We start from the raw sequence: 16808 nt of genomic DNA on the forward strand, positions 1-16808 counted from the left end.
ATCCTGGAAAATAGAGTTAGAGCGAGACATGACAGTCCTCCTCAAGTATTGAAAGGGAAATAAAACGTACTCATAAAAGAGAAAGAAAATGTACTCAGTGAGCTCTAGGTGACAGACCTGGGCTCAGAGGCAGGAAATCGCAAGGAGACAAATGCCAGCTCACTGTAAGAGGGAGTTCCCTACTAATTGGAACCTTCCAGAGAAAGCATGGACTTTGGACTTAAAAAGAACCGAGGGAACAGTAACAGGATAGAGTTCACCTCCTAGAGTTCACCTCCCTCTGAACTCGGGGGGCGGGGGGGGGGGGGGGGGAGGCGGGGTGAAAACTCATTCTTGAATGTCTGTTGATTTGATGTTTGTTGCTTGTCTAGGAAATGGATTTTAAAGTGCAAAAGGAAGATGTTCTAAACGATAAATTAAAGGACGCCCTGGCCATGGTAGAAGAGAGTCAAAGAACAAAGGTGTCCGAGAGTCTGAAAGCAGAGAGCCTGGCCATGAAATTAAATGAGGCGTTAGCTGAACTGGAAACTGCCAAGACAAAGATGGTAAGAGACAGACTTCTCCTCTCCATGCAAGATCACAGCGCCATGAGAACAAGGGGTTCAGAAATGGGGAGGGCAGGGGCTGGGGGGAGGGGGGGATGGTGCCCGGCCTCCACGCTGCTGCTGCCGAGGCTGTGGGTCAGATAGGCCTTCCCTGGGGACCCTCCTGTGGCTGTAGGATGCTCAGCAGCCTGATCTCTGCCCACCAGACGCCAGCAGCTCCCTCCCCACAGGTGGGACAACCAAAACTGACCTCAGACTTTGCCAAACGTATGTGGGTTTCTCAGGCGAAGCATTGACACATGGGGAGGAGATTGAGCCCAGGGGCCCAAAATACAGCGGGGTGTGGGGAGCAGGAGAACGAGGTCATTAGAGAGAAGACAGACTCATCCGAGAGGCAGGATGGGGTGAGGATGAGGCTCTGGGATAGACGCTCCGAGAAGAGCCCTGGGGAGGAGAAGGTGGTCACGGCAAAGGGTCTGACTCACCATTTGGAGACCATGCGTAATTTTTGGGAATACAAAGTTTTTAGGAAATACAAAGTCATCCACTTTTTCTTTTCTTTTTTTAATTTTTTTTGCGTGTTTTTATTGATTTCAGAGAGAGAGAAACATCAATGATGACAGAGGATCATTGATTGGCTGCCTCCTACACTTCCCCTATGAGGGGTTGAGCCTACAATCAGGGCATGCACCCTGACCAGGAATCAAACCATGACCTCCTGGTTCAGAGGTCGACACTCAACCACTGAGCCACACCAGCCAGGCCATCCACTTTTTTCTTATGAAATCATTCATTCATTAATTCAATGAGTATTTACTGAGCATGTGGCTCCCATGCTGTGGCAGGGATCTAGACACCGATGATGCTGGGCGTGTTGGTAAATTTAAAAAGATCAGTATCTGCTGTCATGGAGCTTACATGCTGGTGGGAGTGAGAAACAAAGACACGGGAGAATTCGGATGGTGCTAAGTGCCTCTGAGGAAACAAAACAGGATGATGGAATGGAAAGTACCTCAGGTTGCGCCTCTGGTTAGGCAATCAGGGAGGGCCTCCCCGAGGAGGTGGCACGGAAGACCTGAAACTCGGGAAGGATTCAGCCATGCAAGGAGCCAGGGAAGCAGTGTACCACGCAGAGGGAACAACACACATGCAGAGGCCCTGCGGTGGGACCAAGCTCAGTGGCTGTGGGCGCAAAGGGGACGTGTTACTGTTGTTATTGTCAGAGCAGCCGCTCGGGGTCACACTAGTCATTTCTGTTTCCCCAGATCATGATGGAGGGGCGGATACAGCTGCAACAGCAGACCATCAAGGCCCTCCAGGAAGAACGAGAATCACTGAAACCGGGGTTTGAAGAAGAAGTCATGGGGTACAAGGAGCAGATCAAACAGCACTCCCTGACGATCGTGAGTCTAGAAAAAAGACTCAGAAAAGTGACCGAACATCACCAGAAAATAGAAGAAGAGCTCGCAGCTTTGAAGAACAATGACCTGGGTAGGTCCAAAGAGACCCTGAGGAACCTGAGTGTCGGGGCAGGTTCTGGTTGTCCTGTGGGCCCCAAGAGGCTGCTGGGTAAGAAACGGGCTTCTGCTCACTGAGAAGCTCACTGATCCCCTGGCGCCCCTTTCGTTCTTGTTACACAACACGGTTAGGGGCCCTCGAGGCCCGGGTGTGACAGAAGTGACGACGAGGAGTTGGAAGCCTCTGTGCCCGGCCAGTCATCCAGGGAGGCGCAGGCTGCCAGGGCTGCCAGGGCTGTCGGAGTGGCATGGCAGGGAACCCCCCACCCCCACCCCCACCCCAGGCAGGCGCCGTTCAAAGGCTCCCCTCTGTGTTGTAATTTGTGACTTTGTTTAATGCACTTTTGTTACCAGCAAGGGGTTGTTTCTTAAAAGCTAAACCCCAACGAGGCTGAAACGGAACTCGGAGTAGTGAGCATGTATTTGCCCTAAAAGACCAAGACGCCGGCTGCTTGGAGAGGTTCTCTAGCTGCTCTAAACGTCAGGGGTCATGAACGTCACTTCTCGGAGAAGAGTTCTGGAAGCAAAGGCCTCGGGCCAGGGTTTCTCAGCCTCAGCGCTATTGACATTCGGGGCCAGATAATTCTTTGGGGTGGGGGTCGTCCTGTGCACTGTAGGGTGTTGAGCAGCATCCCTGGCCTCCACCCACCAGATGCCAGTAGAACCCTCCACACCCCAGTGTGACAACCAAAAATGTCTCCAGGCATTGACAAGTGACCCCCACGGGGAGCAAACTCACCCCTGGTTGAGAATCATGGTCCTGGTCTCAAGCCAGTTGACGAGCTCTCAGGGCTCACCTCATGCATCCATTCACTCCACACACTTAATTGAGCATCTATTATGTTCCAAGTTCATTCTAGGCACTGAAGGTTCAGTGATGGGCAAGCAGGCAGGGTCCCTTCAGTTAACCAAAATACTGCCCTGACAGGTGACCCAAGATGAGCAGGGCACCATGGCCAGGGCCTGGAGTGGGACTCAGTTTCCCAGGCCAGGTCCAGGTCAGAGGGAGGATGCTTAAGCTGGGACCTGAAGGGTGACAGCTTGGTCACCCCACGCTTAGACCATAAAGCACTGAACTGTCGAATGAATGAATGAATGAATGAGCATGTGATTGAGTGGTGAGGGTGGAAGCCGAAGGCAGTGGGCTGGGGAGTAAGTGGAAGATGTAGTAAGGGCACGACTCTTGTCTGAGTGCAGAGGAGGAAGTAGGGCGGGAGGTGTGACCCAGTGGTTAGGGCTCCACCTCTCACCAGCTGGCTGAGTGGACACAGGTTCCGTCACTCCTGTGTCCATTTCTCTGTCTGCATGGAGTTATTGATCTGTGCCTTAGAGAGTAGCTGGAAGGATTTCATGAGCTCAAAGGGAGGGTGGGGGGAGTCCTCAGCCTGTGACACAGAATCTGTGGTATGCCCCATTACGAGGAGAGCACTGCGGGTGTAGGGAGAGTGTATAAGTGGGGGAAGGTGCAGGTGTGTTGATGGGTTAACACGCATCGGGGAAAGAAGGCACGGGTGGCAGGACTGTAATGATGTTCACATGTCCCTGATTCAGCCCAGGAGAAGGCAACGCAGCAAGACCGTCCCCCGGGGCCCCCGCAGGAGAGCCGCACCAAAGACGCAGTGTGTGACCACATGATGTGAGTACCCAGAGGCCGTGTCCGCGCCAGAGCACCCGCCCTGGCGTGCATGCCAGCAATGACAAACCCACCAAACTCCCACTTCTGGCCGCGTTGTCGGAATCTGAAAAAGGGAGTGGAGTCCAGAGTCTGCTTGCTGTTATTTGACTTTCTTGATTCTTTTAGCAAGAAAAGAATGACCCAGGAGGTCATCGTGGAAAAGCCGGGGTGGATCTGTGTTCAAATCCCAACTCAACCCTCTCCAGCTGTGTGAGGCGGGACCTCGGCTTCCTCATGTATGAAACAAGGAGGCTCGGGCCGGGCGCACGGAAGTCGCTCTGGAAATGCTGGCTCACACTGCGGTGAGCAGGTGGTCGAGGCAGCCGAGAGCAGAGGTTGCCAGCAGTGGGGACCACTTGGTGGAGAGGTCCTAGAGGGGTTCAAAGTTCAGAGGTTAAACTAAATGACTTTGAAGATCCCTCCCAACCCCAAAGTCATATTTCAGCCTCAGACGGAACCCAGCCAGGGCCCTTTGTTCTCTCTCTCTCTTTTATATATATATATTATTGACTTCAGAGAGAGGAAGAGGGAGAGAGAGATAGAAACATCAATGATGAGAGAGAATCACTGATCAGCTGTCTCCTGCATGTCCCCCACTGGGGATCGAGCCCACAACCCAGGCATGTGCCCTTGACTGGACTCGAACCCTGACCTCCTGGTTCATAGGTCGACACTCACCCACTGAGCCATGCCAGCTGGACGCGATGTGTTTATCTTCAGTGATGAACATAAAAATGACTTTTGTTTTGAGAATGATTAAAGCACGTGCTTATCCCGTTGCTGGGACCGGTATCCCTGGACCATCATTGGTGGAGCATCACTGGGCCTTTGTGCCTGGTCCCTTCCAGGCACCGAGACACCACGGGTCGGGGTTGACCCGGCTTTGCCTGTTTTGTGACTTGCAGAGAGGACTTGGTGACTGCTCAGAAGGAGATCCTGTCTCAGCAGGAGGTCATCATGAGCTTAAGGAAAAACCTTACGGAAGCCCACAGCCGAATGTCAGATTTGAGAGGTTCGTACGCTTGCCCGGGTCCCTTGACTTCCTGGCCCACTTTGAGGAAGGAAAGAAGTGGGGCTGAAGAGTTGGAAAGCGTGGCCTTAACAGCCCTGCTCAGTCTGCTTTCCTGGGGTCACAGCACTTACAGTGGGGTCCGCAAAAGCTGGATCCCGACTATGGCCCTGACTCCATATCCAGGGGCCACGGGTCACTCCCCAGAGGGCGCAGGACCTCTGCGATGAGGCCCAACGCTCCTTTTCGGGGAGACTCTCCTGTCACCACTGAGAATTTGCCCCCAGATCAAAAGCTCCCTCCTGGGGCAGAGCCACCTGCACAAGCCCTCACACTCACCAGCTTTGGGACCCAGGGCCAGGTATTCCTTCTAGGGCAGTGGTTCTCAACCTTGGCTGCACATTAGAATCACCTGGGAATCTTTTTAAAATCCTGATTTCTGGGCCTCATCCTCCGGAAATTCTGTTTCTTTGTTATGGGGTGGGACCACAACATTAGTAAAAAGGAACAGAATTTCTGGAGGATGAGGCCCAGAAACCAGGATTTTAAAAAGATTCCCAGGTGATTCTAATGTGCAGCCAAGGTTGAGAACCACTGCTTTAGGCAAAGAGATGCAGAAGCAGGCAGCGGAAAGTGGCCGGAGTGCCCTAAAGTGCCATAGGTACAGGGGCGGGGACAGACAGCACCTGCACTGTAATGCTAGGCTAAGGCCGGAGCACACGGTCCTCCTAGAGCCAGCACTCACAGGAGTTGTTTGCTCAGACGCAAGCAGACTTCCTGGCTGTTGCTTAAGCCCCGAGAGAATTCCTGGAGGGCGGGCCCTCCTCGTGGGTCTCGAACCCTGGCAGAGGACCCTGCTGTGGCCCCTCGTGGAGACCCCAGGCAGGACACCCCCTCACCAGCTTTCCTGTTGCTCCCAGGGGAACTTAATGAGAAGCAGAAGGTGGAACTGGAGAGGAACGTGGCCCTGGTCCAACAGCAAAACAGAGAGCTGGGTGCGCTCAAGGAAAAGATGGCCAAGGTGACCAGCCTGGTGGCGAAGAAGGACCGGGAGCTGGAGGACCTCAAGGAGGCACTCAGGTGTGTGAGAAGGTCTGCACGGCGTGCAGGGCCCAGGTACACCTGAGAGCCCCGGGAGCCTTGCACAGAGAGGTGGGCAGTAAGTGCTGATTGAGGAGTGGGATGGATGCATGGTGGGTAGATGGATGAATGGATGGATGGATGGATGGATGGATGGATGGATGAAGAATGAATGAAGGGACTAATGAATGACATGTTTCATTGCTCCACAGCCTTATCAGGTAGAACAGGCCTTTGCTAAGTCCTGTGCTTCCCAAAGATTCCTGCCCAATATTCCAGATGACAGGTCCCGGCTTAAATGCCACTTCCTCCAGGAAGTCCTCTGTCACTCACCCTCCCCAAATATAGACCAGGGCTCCTGCTCTGCCTGGGACCCTCAGCCCCTCACTTCACCTACCCTAACTTCTCAGTCAGGCTGTGTTTAATTGCCCATTCAATGGTCTGCCTTCTCCCTGAGAACAGGCCTTGCCTGACATTGCCTCCCGGCAGTCACGCAGCGCCTAGCACTGAAGGAAATCAATAAATATTTGTTAAACAAATGTATCAACTAGGGGTGTCTGAGGTCAGCTCAAAGTAAATGTTAAATATCCCCGTCCCATGGATTTGTCTAAAAAGGACATGTGACTTTGCATTTTCATCCATAGTTTGTCCAAATGTTGACATAAAAATAATGTTTTCCCCCAAGAAAGTGTGAGCAAAACTGATGTCTTGTGTAGACCCTGTGGCTTCTCGTGCCTCGGGGCTCATGGCCAAAGCAGAGTCACACAGTGGTTAAAAGAACAGGCTCCAGACCCGTGCTGTCTGGGTTCAAAGCCAGGCATTTCCACTTACAAGCCCCGTGACCACGGCAAATTGCTGTGTGTCTCTGTTCCTGTCGGTCAGATAGGGCCAGGAGCGTCCCCCATTCATGGGACTGTTATGAGACCTGGACGGGCTTACCCATCGGAGAGTAGGAAAGAGCATCACACAACAAATGCTCCCGTACGGGCACAGCAGGTATCCCGCAGACCCAGGTGGGAAGCAAGGGCAGGTGGGTGCCTGCCGCCCTGGCCACTCTCCTGCAAGTCCCCTGAGACTAAACTCCCTACGATCTGTGGGCAGGAGACTTGAGGGCTGGGAGACTTCAGTTACCATAAAAATGGAGCTCCTTTTCCTGTCCCATGGGGTGGGGGGTGGGGGGTGGGAACTCGTGGCCCCCGGAACCTTGTGCAGCCCCGTGACGCATCGCCTCTGCCCCAGAGCCTCCCAAGAGAAACGCAGGCCCCAGCCGCCCAGGGAGAAGCTGCCGAGGCCCAGGAGCACGGCCCAGACGTGTGACATCTCGGTGCAGATGGAACCCACCCTCACCGACATTTTCGTGAGCAGCCAGGAGGTGAGTGTCCGCCCCGCCCTGGCACCCGAAGGACAGGCTGAGGAAGGAAGAGCCCGGTGGTGGCTTTCCTGGCTTTGGAAAACATTCTCGTTCTAAGTTCCCAAATCAGCACGTGCTTCTGTGCCAGGTGCCAGTAAAACAGCAGGAGTCCTGCCCCTCCAATGCCGTCACCAGAGGTGCCAGCTGTCAGCAGGTTGGCACAGGCGCCAGCAGCCCCGGCACATCCTTACACAGTGTGACTGGGCAGTGGGTGGAGACCTGGCTCGGGTCTAGTCTGCCTGGGTCCTCTTCTCCGAAACTGTGGCCTCAGGAGGTCACTGAGCCAATTCCCTCGTCCGGAAAGTGGGAGAAGTGACCCTCACTAATCACATCGTGGGGTTGTTGAGAAATACATTTTATTTATAAACTCAACGCAAACAGACCTATATATACAAGGGTTGGCAAAAGTAGGCTCACAGTTGTTCGTATGGAAAATTATACAATAATCTATAATAATAAAAGTGTAATATGCTAATTAGACCAGACAGCTGAACGACCTTCTGGACGACCTTCAGACGAAGCCATGGCTGCATGAGATACATTCATGCATGTATCTCATGCATGAATCTCATGCATCGGGCCTCTAGTTAATAAATAATAATACAAGAATGAACTGTCTCATGTACTCACAACTGTAAACCTACTTTGCGTCCCACCCTGTACATATATTTATTTTTTAACTTCTTTTTTTTAAGTTTTTTAAATTTTCTTTATTGATTGAGGTATTACATATGTGTCCTTACCTCCCCTTCCTCCCTCCATACATATATTTATTTAAGAGATTTTTTTTTTTTGCAAAATAATGGTATCAAGCCATTTATATACTACACACATAACTATTGAATGGGCATCTTTTCAAGTAAGATCTACCTCTGCTTTTAAATGGCTGCATAGAATCCACTGTGTCCCTTTTTGTCCAAGCAGCCCCCTGTTGATGGAGATGTCAGTGGCTTCTGCATTCCCACATTACTGTAGTTAATACTGTATCCTGTCCTAGCCGGTTTGCTCAGTGGATAGAGCATCAGCCTGTGGACCAAAGGGTCCCAGGTTCAATTCCAGTTAATGGCAGGTACCTTGGTTGCAGGCTCCTCCCGGCCCAGGCCCTGGTGGGGGCCTGTGCAGGAGGCAACCAATCAATGTGTTTCTCTCACATTGATGTTTCTCTCTGTCTTTCCCTCTCTCTCCACTCTCTAAAAATCAGTGGAAAAATACCTTTGAATGAGGATTAACAACAATAACAAAAATACTGTATCTAAATTGCTGGGTCCAGAGGACAGCCTAAATTGCGCTCGATAGGGCCACTCTGCCTTCCCAAAGAGCACCGCCATTCATGTTCTGTGGCTGTCCCCTGGCGACTTCTCTCGGGTCCCCACCCAGAAACCTCCGTCGGCCTGAAGTCCCAGCCTCGCAGCAACAGGGAGTACATGTGAGAACAGCCTCCATCACGCCACCCTCGAAGATGGCACTCACGTTCTGCCCGTGGCTGGGGCCGTGATGCTCCCATTGTCCGTGGCGGGCTGCTGTGGGCCCAGTGCTCCCTGGAGGCCCCGGGTTTCCGGGAGGCCCCGGATGTGACTCCCCCCTTTGCTTCATGAAACTAGAGAGCAGGGCGCTTCAGTCATGGGCTTTGAGTTTTCACTTGGAAACGGGGCCAAATGTGTCAGCTTGCCTTCCCGCGTCCTCACAGATGCCTCCCTCCTGCCAAGCAGCCGTGAGCCAGGGCCGCACACAGCTCAAACGAAAGGGCTCGAGGCCCAGCAGCTGTCCTTGGCACCCACCGCTGTCCAGAGCCCTTGAACAGCGTCTCCTTGTTGCTCAGGATGGCCATGAGCTGGGGCTGCAGCGGGTCGACGGGCTGAGCTCCGTGGGGAAGAGAGCAAGTCTCACTCCTGCTGGAACCCCAGGCCCTTAGTGTGAGACCTGGCCCATATTCATTCATTCATTCATTCATTCATCCATTCAACAACTATTGAGCACCTGCTGTGTGCCTGGTCCTGTGCTGGGCTCAGGGGAGGACGCACAGGGTTTCTGCCCACAGGGGACCCGTGTTTGTTGGGATGGATTGTTATTACTTTCCCTTATGGGGTGGGATTAGCAGAGCCAGATAAAAGGGAAAAAGTATTTGTTCCGTCTCAGAACGGTTTCCTCCCTCCGGCCACTTCCTGCTTTCTAAGCCAGAGTGGGTCAGAGGGCTTAAGAGTTGTATGAGAAAGAATCTCCATCTTCCCTAAATAAACAAGTTCCCAGAGGGCCGTGAGTTGGGGTCACGCCGGGCTCGGGTGTGCTCTTCATGCGGAGTAGAGGCTGCCCCCGAGCCTCGCTGCCCTGCTGCATTGTTTCAAATAACAGAACACTGGATGTGGGTAGATTGTGAAAACCCGAGCCCCTCCCAAACTGACTCTGGCCACGTGACTTGCTTTGTCTCATGGGATATGAGCAAACACAAGGCAGATAAGTGTTTATGCTTTGGGGCTTGATCGCTCCTGCTGCTCTTGAGAACCCATGCCCACCACACATGGAAGACCCTGGTCTAGCCCAGCCAGCGTGGCTCAGTGGTTGAACGTCGACCTGTGAACCAGGAGGTCATGGTTGTTCGATTCCCAGTCGGGGCACATACCCCGGTTGCAGGCTCGATCCCCAGTGGGAGGCGTGCCGGAGGCAGCCGATCAATAATGCTCTCTCGTCATTGATGTTTCTATCTCTCTCTCTCTCCTTCCTCTCTGAAATCAATAAAAATATATTTAAGATAATAAATAAATAAGTAAAAGAACCAAATGGTCAATTCCTTCCCTTTCTTGCCATTTTGCCTGGGACCTTCCTTAGCAGCTCTATCTACAACTGAACGCCATTGCTAACATCCCATTCCATTTCCATTTTCTCTCCTTAACACCTACCACCGTCCCCCTTACATCTCCCCTGCTTATCTTGTTTGTCTGTCTCCCACACCGGGATACAGAATCCAGGACAGTAGGGATTCGGCCAGTTTTACTCGCTGCTGCGTCCCCAGAGCCTTAGAATAAGTCTTGGCCCGCAGAGGTGAATTGCTTACCCGAGAGAAGTGTTGCTTAACAACACGTAACATGACTGGTTTTCAGGGGGACCCCTAAACCCCCAGAAGTTGTATGCGCTGCGTTGTGTGTACATGGATTTTTCTGGAGGAAGGAACCCTGCATTCTGCCGAATCTCAAAGGGGTGCACGGACCCCAGACGATGAGGAAGGCCTTCCCTTGTCTGTACCCTTCGTAAACCCGGTTCCAGCTGTGTGGCTGGTGGCTGCCAGGCCCGGCAGTGCAGATACAGAAGGCTCCCTCCATCTCAGAAGTTCTGCTGGACATGCTGTTCTGGGGGCTCCTGGGGGCTCCGGGGAAGCGTTTCCTCTCTCCAGACCAGCCGAGAGCCCATTTACCAAATCCCCCCTGGCAAATACTAACTCACCATCCTTACTACCAGTGAAGAAGCAGGCATCCTGTGTGTTCTCATCTACACATTTCCGTCCAGAGCAGAATGTGATGTGTTGTTCAGAGATGAGCCCAGAATGACAACATATGGAAACCGAGCTTAGAAAGAAATATAAACAAGACGTGGGGAGGTAACCTGGAGGGGCTCTTTTGTTTACGGCTGTGCTAAGCAGGGAGGAAAGTTGGAAATCTTCCGAGCTGTGAATTTATATTTGAAGTGAAAGATTGAAATTCCTCCTCAGCTGAAGCCCCCCCCCTTAATGGTACTTTCCAAAGTACTCGGTGGCCAGGTTTCTGCTGCGCGTGAATTGTTCACGTTTCTCCACGTGTAAGGGAGAGGCTCTCATCCCTAGTAAAGCCGCCGTCCGTCCCATTCACCGCAGGAGCAGTCCTTCTGCGACCTGGGGGCCAAGTGCAAAGGGTCCCGGCACGAGGAAATCATTCAGCGTCAGAAAAAGGCCTTATCCGAACTCCGGGCACGAATTAAAGAACTCGAGAATTCAGGCTCATCAAGTAAGTGCCATCCTTCCTCGTCTGCCTCTCCTTGCATAGAGCTGGGGGGGCGGGGAGGGGGGGGACTTTCTTGATAAGATCAAACGTTCTCAGAGGTTGGGAGCAGAGGAACAACCTCCAGGGGGGTTCACTTTGGGAACTGATCAATTTTCCAGGACCACCGTCTTCTATCCCTGTCATTTCATAACCAAAAGGATGTTGTAATACAAAAAAGCAAGATGGGCAGACATGATCTCCGAGTCAAGGGCAGAACTTGATATTAAAGAAGTAGGGTTTCATGAAACCCATACATTGTCCTACTTTTTCTTTTTTCACTGTGGCCTGGTGGAAACTTTCTCATGGACCAACATGGTACAAGGACCGACCTTGGGGAACCCCCCAGAATTCCCTGCCTAGAGGGGATGGGGCTCTCCGGGTGCTGGGGTGGCTGCTGGGCGGAGCACTGGGCTAGGACCCAGAAGCCTGGGTTCAAGTTCCATCCTGTTCCCGTGAGGCAGCCTCCCATTAGCTGTGTGCCCTTGGACAAGACCAGTAAAGAGTAGCTGTGCGTATTACATGCAACCACTGAGCCTTTCCTCTGAATCGAAACCGTTTCTTTTCTAGACGATAAGGTCCACCAGAATAAATCATTTCAAGACTTAAAGACTCTCAGAATGGAAAAAAATGTCCAGAAAATGTTGGACGCAAACCCCGATTGGCCAGCTCTCTCAAGAATAGAGATCCAAGCGGTAACCAAATCCAGTTTGTCCCTGCCTGCCTGACGGACAACATGGAGAGGGCGGGCATGAGGGCAGACACTGGCTGTGTGTCCTGGCACGGCCGTGCATATTGGTGGTTCGGGGCCAGGATGGGCCATTGTCTGTACCGACTGGTCAGTGCCTCCCGTCCCAGCAGCCCCGTGTTAGAATAGAAAGATGGCCTCCGTTTGCGCACTGCATGATGCATCTCTGCATCGACACGGGGCCAGGTCAGCCTCTGGTGGACCCTGCTTTTCACATCTGCAGAAAACATTCAACGGGCTAATATGTGGCGTGATGCCATGAGTTGGCCTGAAGTTTGCTTTTTGCTGTAAACTGAAAAACATGAACACATAAAGGGTAGCAGAGGGAGCCGTGATTACGAGGATGCCATTCTGGAGTAGGAGAGGCTGTGCTGGAATCCTGGTTCTGAACGCTGTGTGACCTTAGGTGAGGCTGGTAACCTTTCGGGGCCTCCACGGGCCCAGTTGCAAAGTGATGATGAAAAAAAAATGAAAGGAGGTAATTGTGTAAAGGGCTTATCCCACCACTTAGCTCACAATGAACACTTAACCAATGATGGCTGCTATTATTATTCACTAGGATTTAAACAGTATTATACAAGAAAGCCTTCCTCTCTTAGGGGCATAGTTTATTTGACAGGATTTTCAGAAGTAATCTGTTGTCACGTTGAAAGTGCCCTGTACCCTAAATGGGTATTTGATTGACACATAAGGATGGACAGCTCAGGTCAGGGTCAGTCACAGGAGCCACTGGGCGGGGCTTGCTGCCACCGGTGGATCTGAACCAGCGGTTCTCAACCTGTGGGTCGTGACCCCTTTGGGGGTTGAACGACCCTTTCACAGGGGTCGCCTAAATACATCCTGCATATCAGATATTTACATCTCATATTCTGACCGCTGATCCCACCCCTGACACCACAGAGCACGAAACCTCCCAACTTTCTTAGAAGACCTCGGCCCTTCAAGGTCGGCAGTAATTAAAGTCAGAAGACGAGAAGCAGCAGGAGGAAGAACAGCTGACATCTGTTACGCGCTGACTTGCGCCAGGCATTGCGCGAAGCCCTCTACACACATTACCTCATTTAATCCTCTCAGCAGCCTGGGTCTAGTGACTTATCATCCCTGGCTTACAGATAAGAAACCTCAAGGCTTCTGGAGGTCAAGTACCTCCCTCACCCAAGGTCACAGAGTGATGGATGATGCAGCCAGGGCTGTGTCCCTGGCAGTCTGCCTCTGGCGCCCTGCTAGACTGCAGAGAAGGGGGCGGGGACTGTGTCACCTCTTCCTTAGGTGACCCTCCCGCAGGAGAAGAGGGGGGGTCTGTAGAGGGGTGCCGAGGCCGCAGCTCAAGGAGGTGAGGACCCTGAGCGGCATTTCAGGTTCTTTTTACAGCAGACATGCCCGGCTTAATGTCATCTCCAAACACCCTATTTTATTCTCCTCTCAATAAATATCTAAATCAATGTCTCCACTCTTCTCTGTCACAGCCACTTTGGGGGCCTCTATGCTTTTATATTTGGGAGGGGGTGTTGTTTTTTATCTCAGAGGCTTGCAGTATAGTGCCAGCAAAGGGTATGGGCTAAGAGATGCTACATGGCAAGCACTGAACACCCAGTTTAGCTTTTGAATGAGATGAATTGGCCCTCTGTGGTCCTTCCCTGATCGGTCTGGTGGCTTTTCCATGCAGTCGGTAGGGCCTCCCAGCAGCCAGCTGGCCGACTAGGTCTTAGTGAGTGCACAGCTCTGAGCACCATCCCCCGTAGTCCCTGGGAAGGGTCCGAAGGGCCCTCGCCCACCAGGCCCCAGCACCAGGAGAAGGCTGAGCCAAATTTTGTGAGGGTGTAGCTTCCGCTGCATAAAAATCAGGTTCCTTTAGTAAAAGGAGGAGGGCTGTTCTCTATTTAACCTTCGCTCATTCATTCGACAAGCACACCCACGGAGTGCCACTCTGCCAGGGACCATGGCAGCCCAGGAAATGGGAGAGTGAGAAAAAACAGCATCCTTCCCGCTTCCTGGGGGCTGGGCATCTAGACCAGGCTTTCTCCACATCAGTGCTACCGGTATTTGGGGCCAGGTAATTCTTTTTCTTTTTCTTTTCTTTTAAAATATTTTTTATTGATTTTAGAGAGGAAGGGAGAGGGAGAGAGAGATAGAAACATCAATGACGAAAGAGAATCATTGATTGGCTGCCTCCTGCACGCCCCCCACTGGGAACCAAGCCTGCAACCCAGGCATGTGCCCTGACCGGAGTTGAACTGTTGACCTCCTGGTTCATAGGTCGATGCTCAGCCACTGAGCCACACCAGCCTGGCGGGCCAGGTGATTCTTTGTCGTGGGCCGCCCTAGGTGCTGTGGGGTGTGTAGCAGCATCCCTGCCCTCTACCCGCTGATGCCAGCAGCATCCGCCACCCCCAGGCTTAACAACCAACAAGGTGCCCAGACATGGCTAAATGTCTGGGGGAGGGGGAACAAGGGTGAGCAGAATCACCCCAGGCTGAGAACCGCTGGTCTAGATGGAAGACAGTGACCAGAGAAAAGACAAGCAACGTATCCTTTCAAAGGGGCTTGCTCTCTGAAGGGTGGGGACACAGTTACCAGAAAGCAGTTGGCAAAGGAATCAGACTAGAAGGTCGGGGACTAAAATCAAAATCAACTCTGCCGAGTTATTCTTTGGCAACGCACAGCGCTTCAACTTCCGGATGCAGGCATCCGTCACGGGACGCCAAGAGTTTTTAACTCTTCTCTTATTTCAGTCTCAAAATGGCTTTGCCAACCTGGCCACCGAGAAGCCGGGGAAAATGGACGTGTCCGAGGCTTTGGATCTCAGCGAAAAGCTGGTATGTACAGACAGACAGCCTCCTGTCGGACCCCGGGTCCCCTGCAGTCCGTGTGAACCTCAGGGTAGTGTAAACACCCGCCCTGCGTGCACAGCTGGTGGTTACAATGGCTCCACAAGGCCCGCCCACGACCCCAGCGGAATGTTTATAACTGTTGTCACTTTCCCCCAGTTCTCAAAAAGACGGAGTGTAAATGCATGTGGAGAAAATGAAAATTGTCCTAAACGCCCTAATTGCACTCATTTCCAAAACGTGGGTTTGCTCCCTGCGATTGCCAACGGGTGAATGAGAACGAGGCGTTCGCCGCCTCAGCCCGGCCAGCAGCGGCCCCGGCCAGGCCCCTTACCCGCGCGCCGCCTTCCTTGCAGTACCTGGACATGAGCAAGACGCTGGGGAGCCTGATGAACATCAAGGACATGGCAGGTCACGTGTCCATGAAACACCTCTCCCCCCAAGAGAGGGAGCGAGTCAACCAGCTGCGGCAAAGGGACCTCGACCTGGTGTTCGATAAGATCACCCAGCTCAAGAGCCGGCTGGAGAGGAAGGAGGAGCTTCTGAGAGGATACGAGCAGGACGTTGACCAGCTCAGGTACCGAGTGTCCCCACGGAGGCCCAGGCCTCCATGCCCCCGGCTCAGCCTCAGGGCAGGGCACCAACCTGGGTGTGGAACAACTAAAATCTGGGGGGCTCTGAGGGGGCAGGACGATGGATGACTAGAGCCTGGAAGTGACAAGTCTCTCGGTGACACAGCGGCCACCGGAGTACGCAGGGCTCTCCGCTCTCCGCTCTCTCTTAATGAGTGAGCTGCACCTGAGTCTCACCTTCCAGCCTTTGTGGAGTTGCCACAGCTCCAGCACATTGTCAGGGGCCGCAGGTCTCCCCCCACCCCGGCGCCCCCCCCACCCCCCCACCCCCGCCGGGAAATTGGGAGGGGCCGCTAACACACCCTCTGCCCCCTCATGCTTCACTGACTCAGCCGATTCGCTATTTATCCCGCTCTCTACTCCCCCAAAGCTTTGTCATTCTCCCCTGCGTGTAATGAACACACTAGGACAGCGGGGTCTGGGAGTATTTGGAGAAGCCCCCGGGTCGGGGACATTGACGGTGGCTGAGAAGGATGAGGGGAAAAGAGGCTTTGTCTCTCCCGTACGCTCAGGCAGAGCAAAGTGTCCATTCAGATGTACCAGTCACAGGTGGCGAAGCTGGAGGACGACATCTACAAGGGGGCCGAGGAGAAGGCGCTGTTGAAGGAGGCCCTGGAGCGCACTGAGCAGCAGCTGCTTCAGGAGAAGAGGGTCAACCGGGCCAGGAGGCCGCAGCAGGTGAGAGGCCCCACTGGGAGCTGAAGCTCTGAGGCTGCCCCGCCGACCCGGACAGAGGAAGGTGGCAGAATAGCGTTAGCATCAGACAGACCTAGGTTTAGACCCGAGATCTGCCACTCACTGTGTGATCTCGGGCCGGTTTCTTTTCTTTTTTTTAATATATTTTATTGATTTTTTTTTTTTTTACAGAGAGGGATAGAGAGTTAGAAACACCATCAGCTGCTTCCTGCACACCCCCTACTGGGGATGTGCCCACAATCAAGGTACCTGCCCTTGACTGGAATCAAATCTGGGACCCTTCAGTCCGCAGGCTGATGCTCTATCCACTGAGCCAAACCGGTCAGGGCTCGGGCCGGTTGCTTAACTTCCCTCAAGTGCATCTGTGTGTGTGTTTTCATAGTGGCTGTTATTTGCATTTTTATTGTTCTGCCACATCCTGGGGATAAATAGATGATGAAACTCTGAGAATAGAGATTTGGTTTCACTATTCTGATTGCTCAGAACATAGGAGACAACCAATATTTGGTGGATGGATGGATGGACGGATGGTGGATAGATAGATGGATGATGGATGGAGAGGTGGATGGATGATGAGTGGACAGGTGGATGGATGGATGGATGGATGGAAGGATAGATGGGTGATGGATGGATGGATGGATGGATGGAGGGGTAGGTGGATGG

General features: G+C 52.8%; 1 protein-coding gene across 12 annotated transcripts in view; it reads left to right on the top strand.

The window, feature by feature from the left end:
- FHAD1 (forkhead associated phosphopeptide binding domain 1) overlaps positions 1 to 16808 on the top strand; it is a 90379-nt gene that overhangs the window by 61220 nt on the left and 12351 nt on the right. For 8 of the 12 annotated variants that reach the window (XM_070404144.1, XM_070404133.1, XM_070404134.1 and 5 more), the window contains 11 exons: positions 372 to 545; positions 1811 to 2036; positions 3614 to 3698; positions 4643 to 4749; positions 5667 to 5826; positions 7066 to 7198; positions 11079 to 11208; positions 11812 to 11936; positions 14722 to 14805; positions 15174 to 15394; positions 15962 to 16127. In XM_070404144.1, the coding sequence (XP_070260245.1) occupies positions 372 to 545; positions 1811 to 2036; positions 3614 to 3698; positions 4643 to 4749; positions 5667 to 5826; positions 7066 to 7198; positions 11079 to 11208; positions 11812 to 11936; positions 14722 to 14805; positions 15174 to 15394; positions 15962 to 16127 (1611 nt within the window). Of the gene's footprint in view, positions 1 to 371; positions 546 to 1810; positions 2037 to 3613; positions 3699 to 4642; positions 4750 to 5666; positions 5827 to 7065; positions 7199 to 11053; positions 11209 to 11811; positions 11937 to 14721; positions 14806 to 15173; positions 15395 to 15961; positions 16128 to 16316; positions 16798 to 16808 lie in introns of those variants that run through there. The other 4 variants (XR_011470195.1, XM_070404141.1, XM_070404142.1 and 1 more) reach the window with 4 other exon arrangements.

This window comes from Myotis yumanensis, unplaced genomic scaffold, assembly GCF_028538775.1.
Source record: "Myotis yumanensis isolate MYYU_CA2020_CCGP unplaced genomic scaffold, mMyoYum1.0.hap1 SCAF_2, whole genome shotgun sequence".
In the NCBI taxonomy this organism is placed as follows: domain Eukaryota; kingdom Metazoa; phylum Chordata; class Mammalia; order Chiroptera; family Vespertilionidae; genus Myotis; species Myotis yumanensis.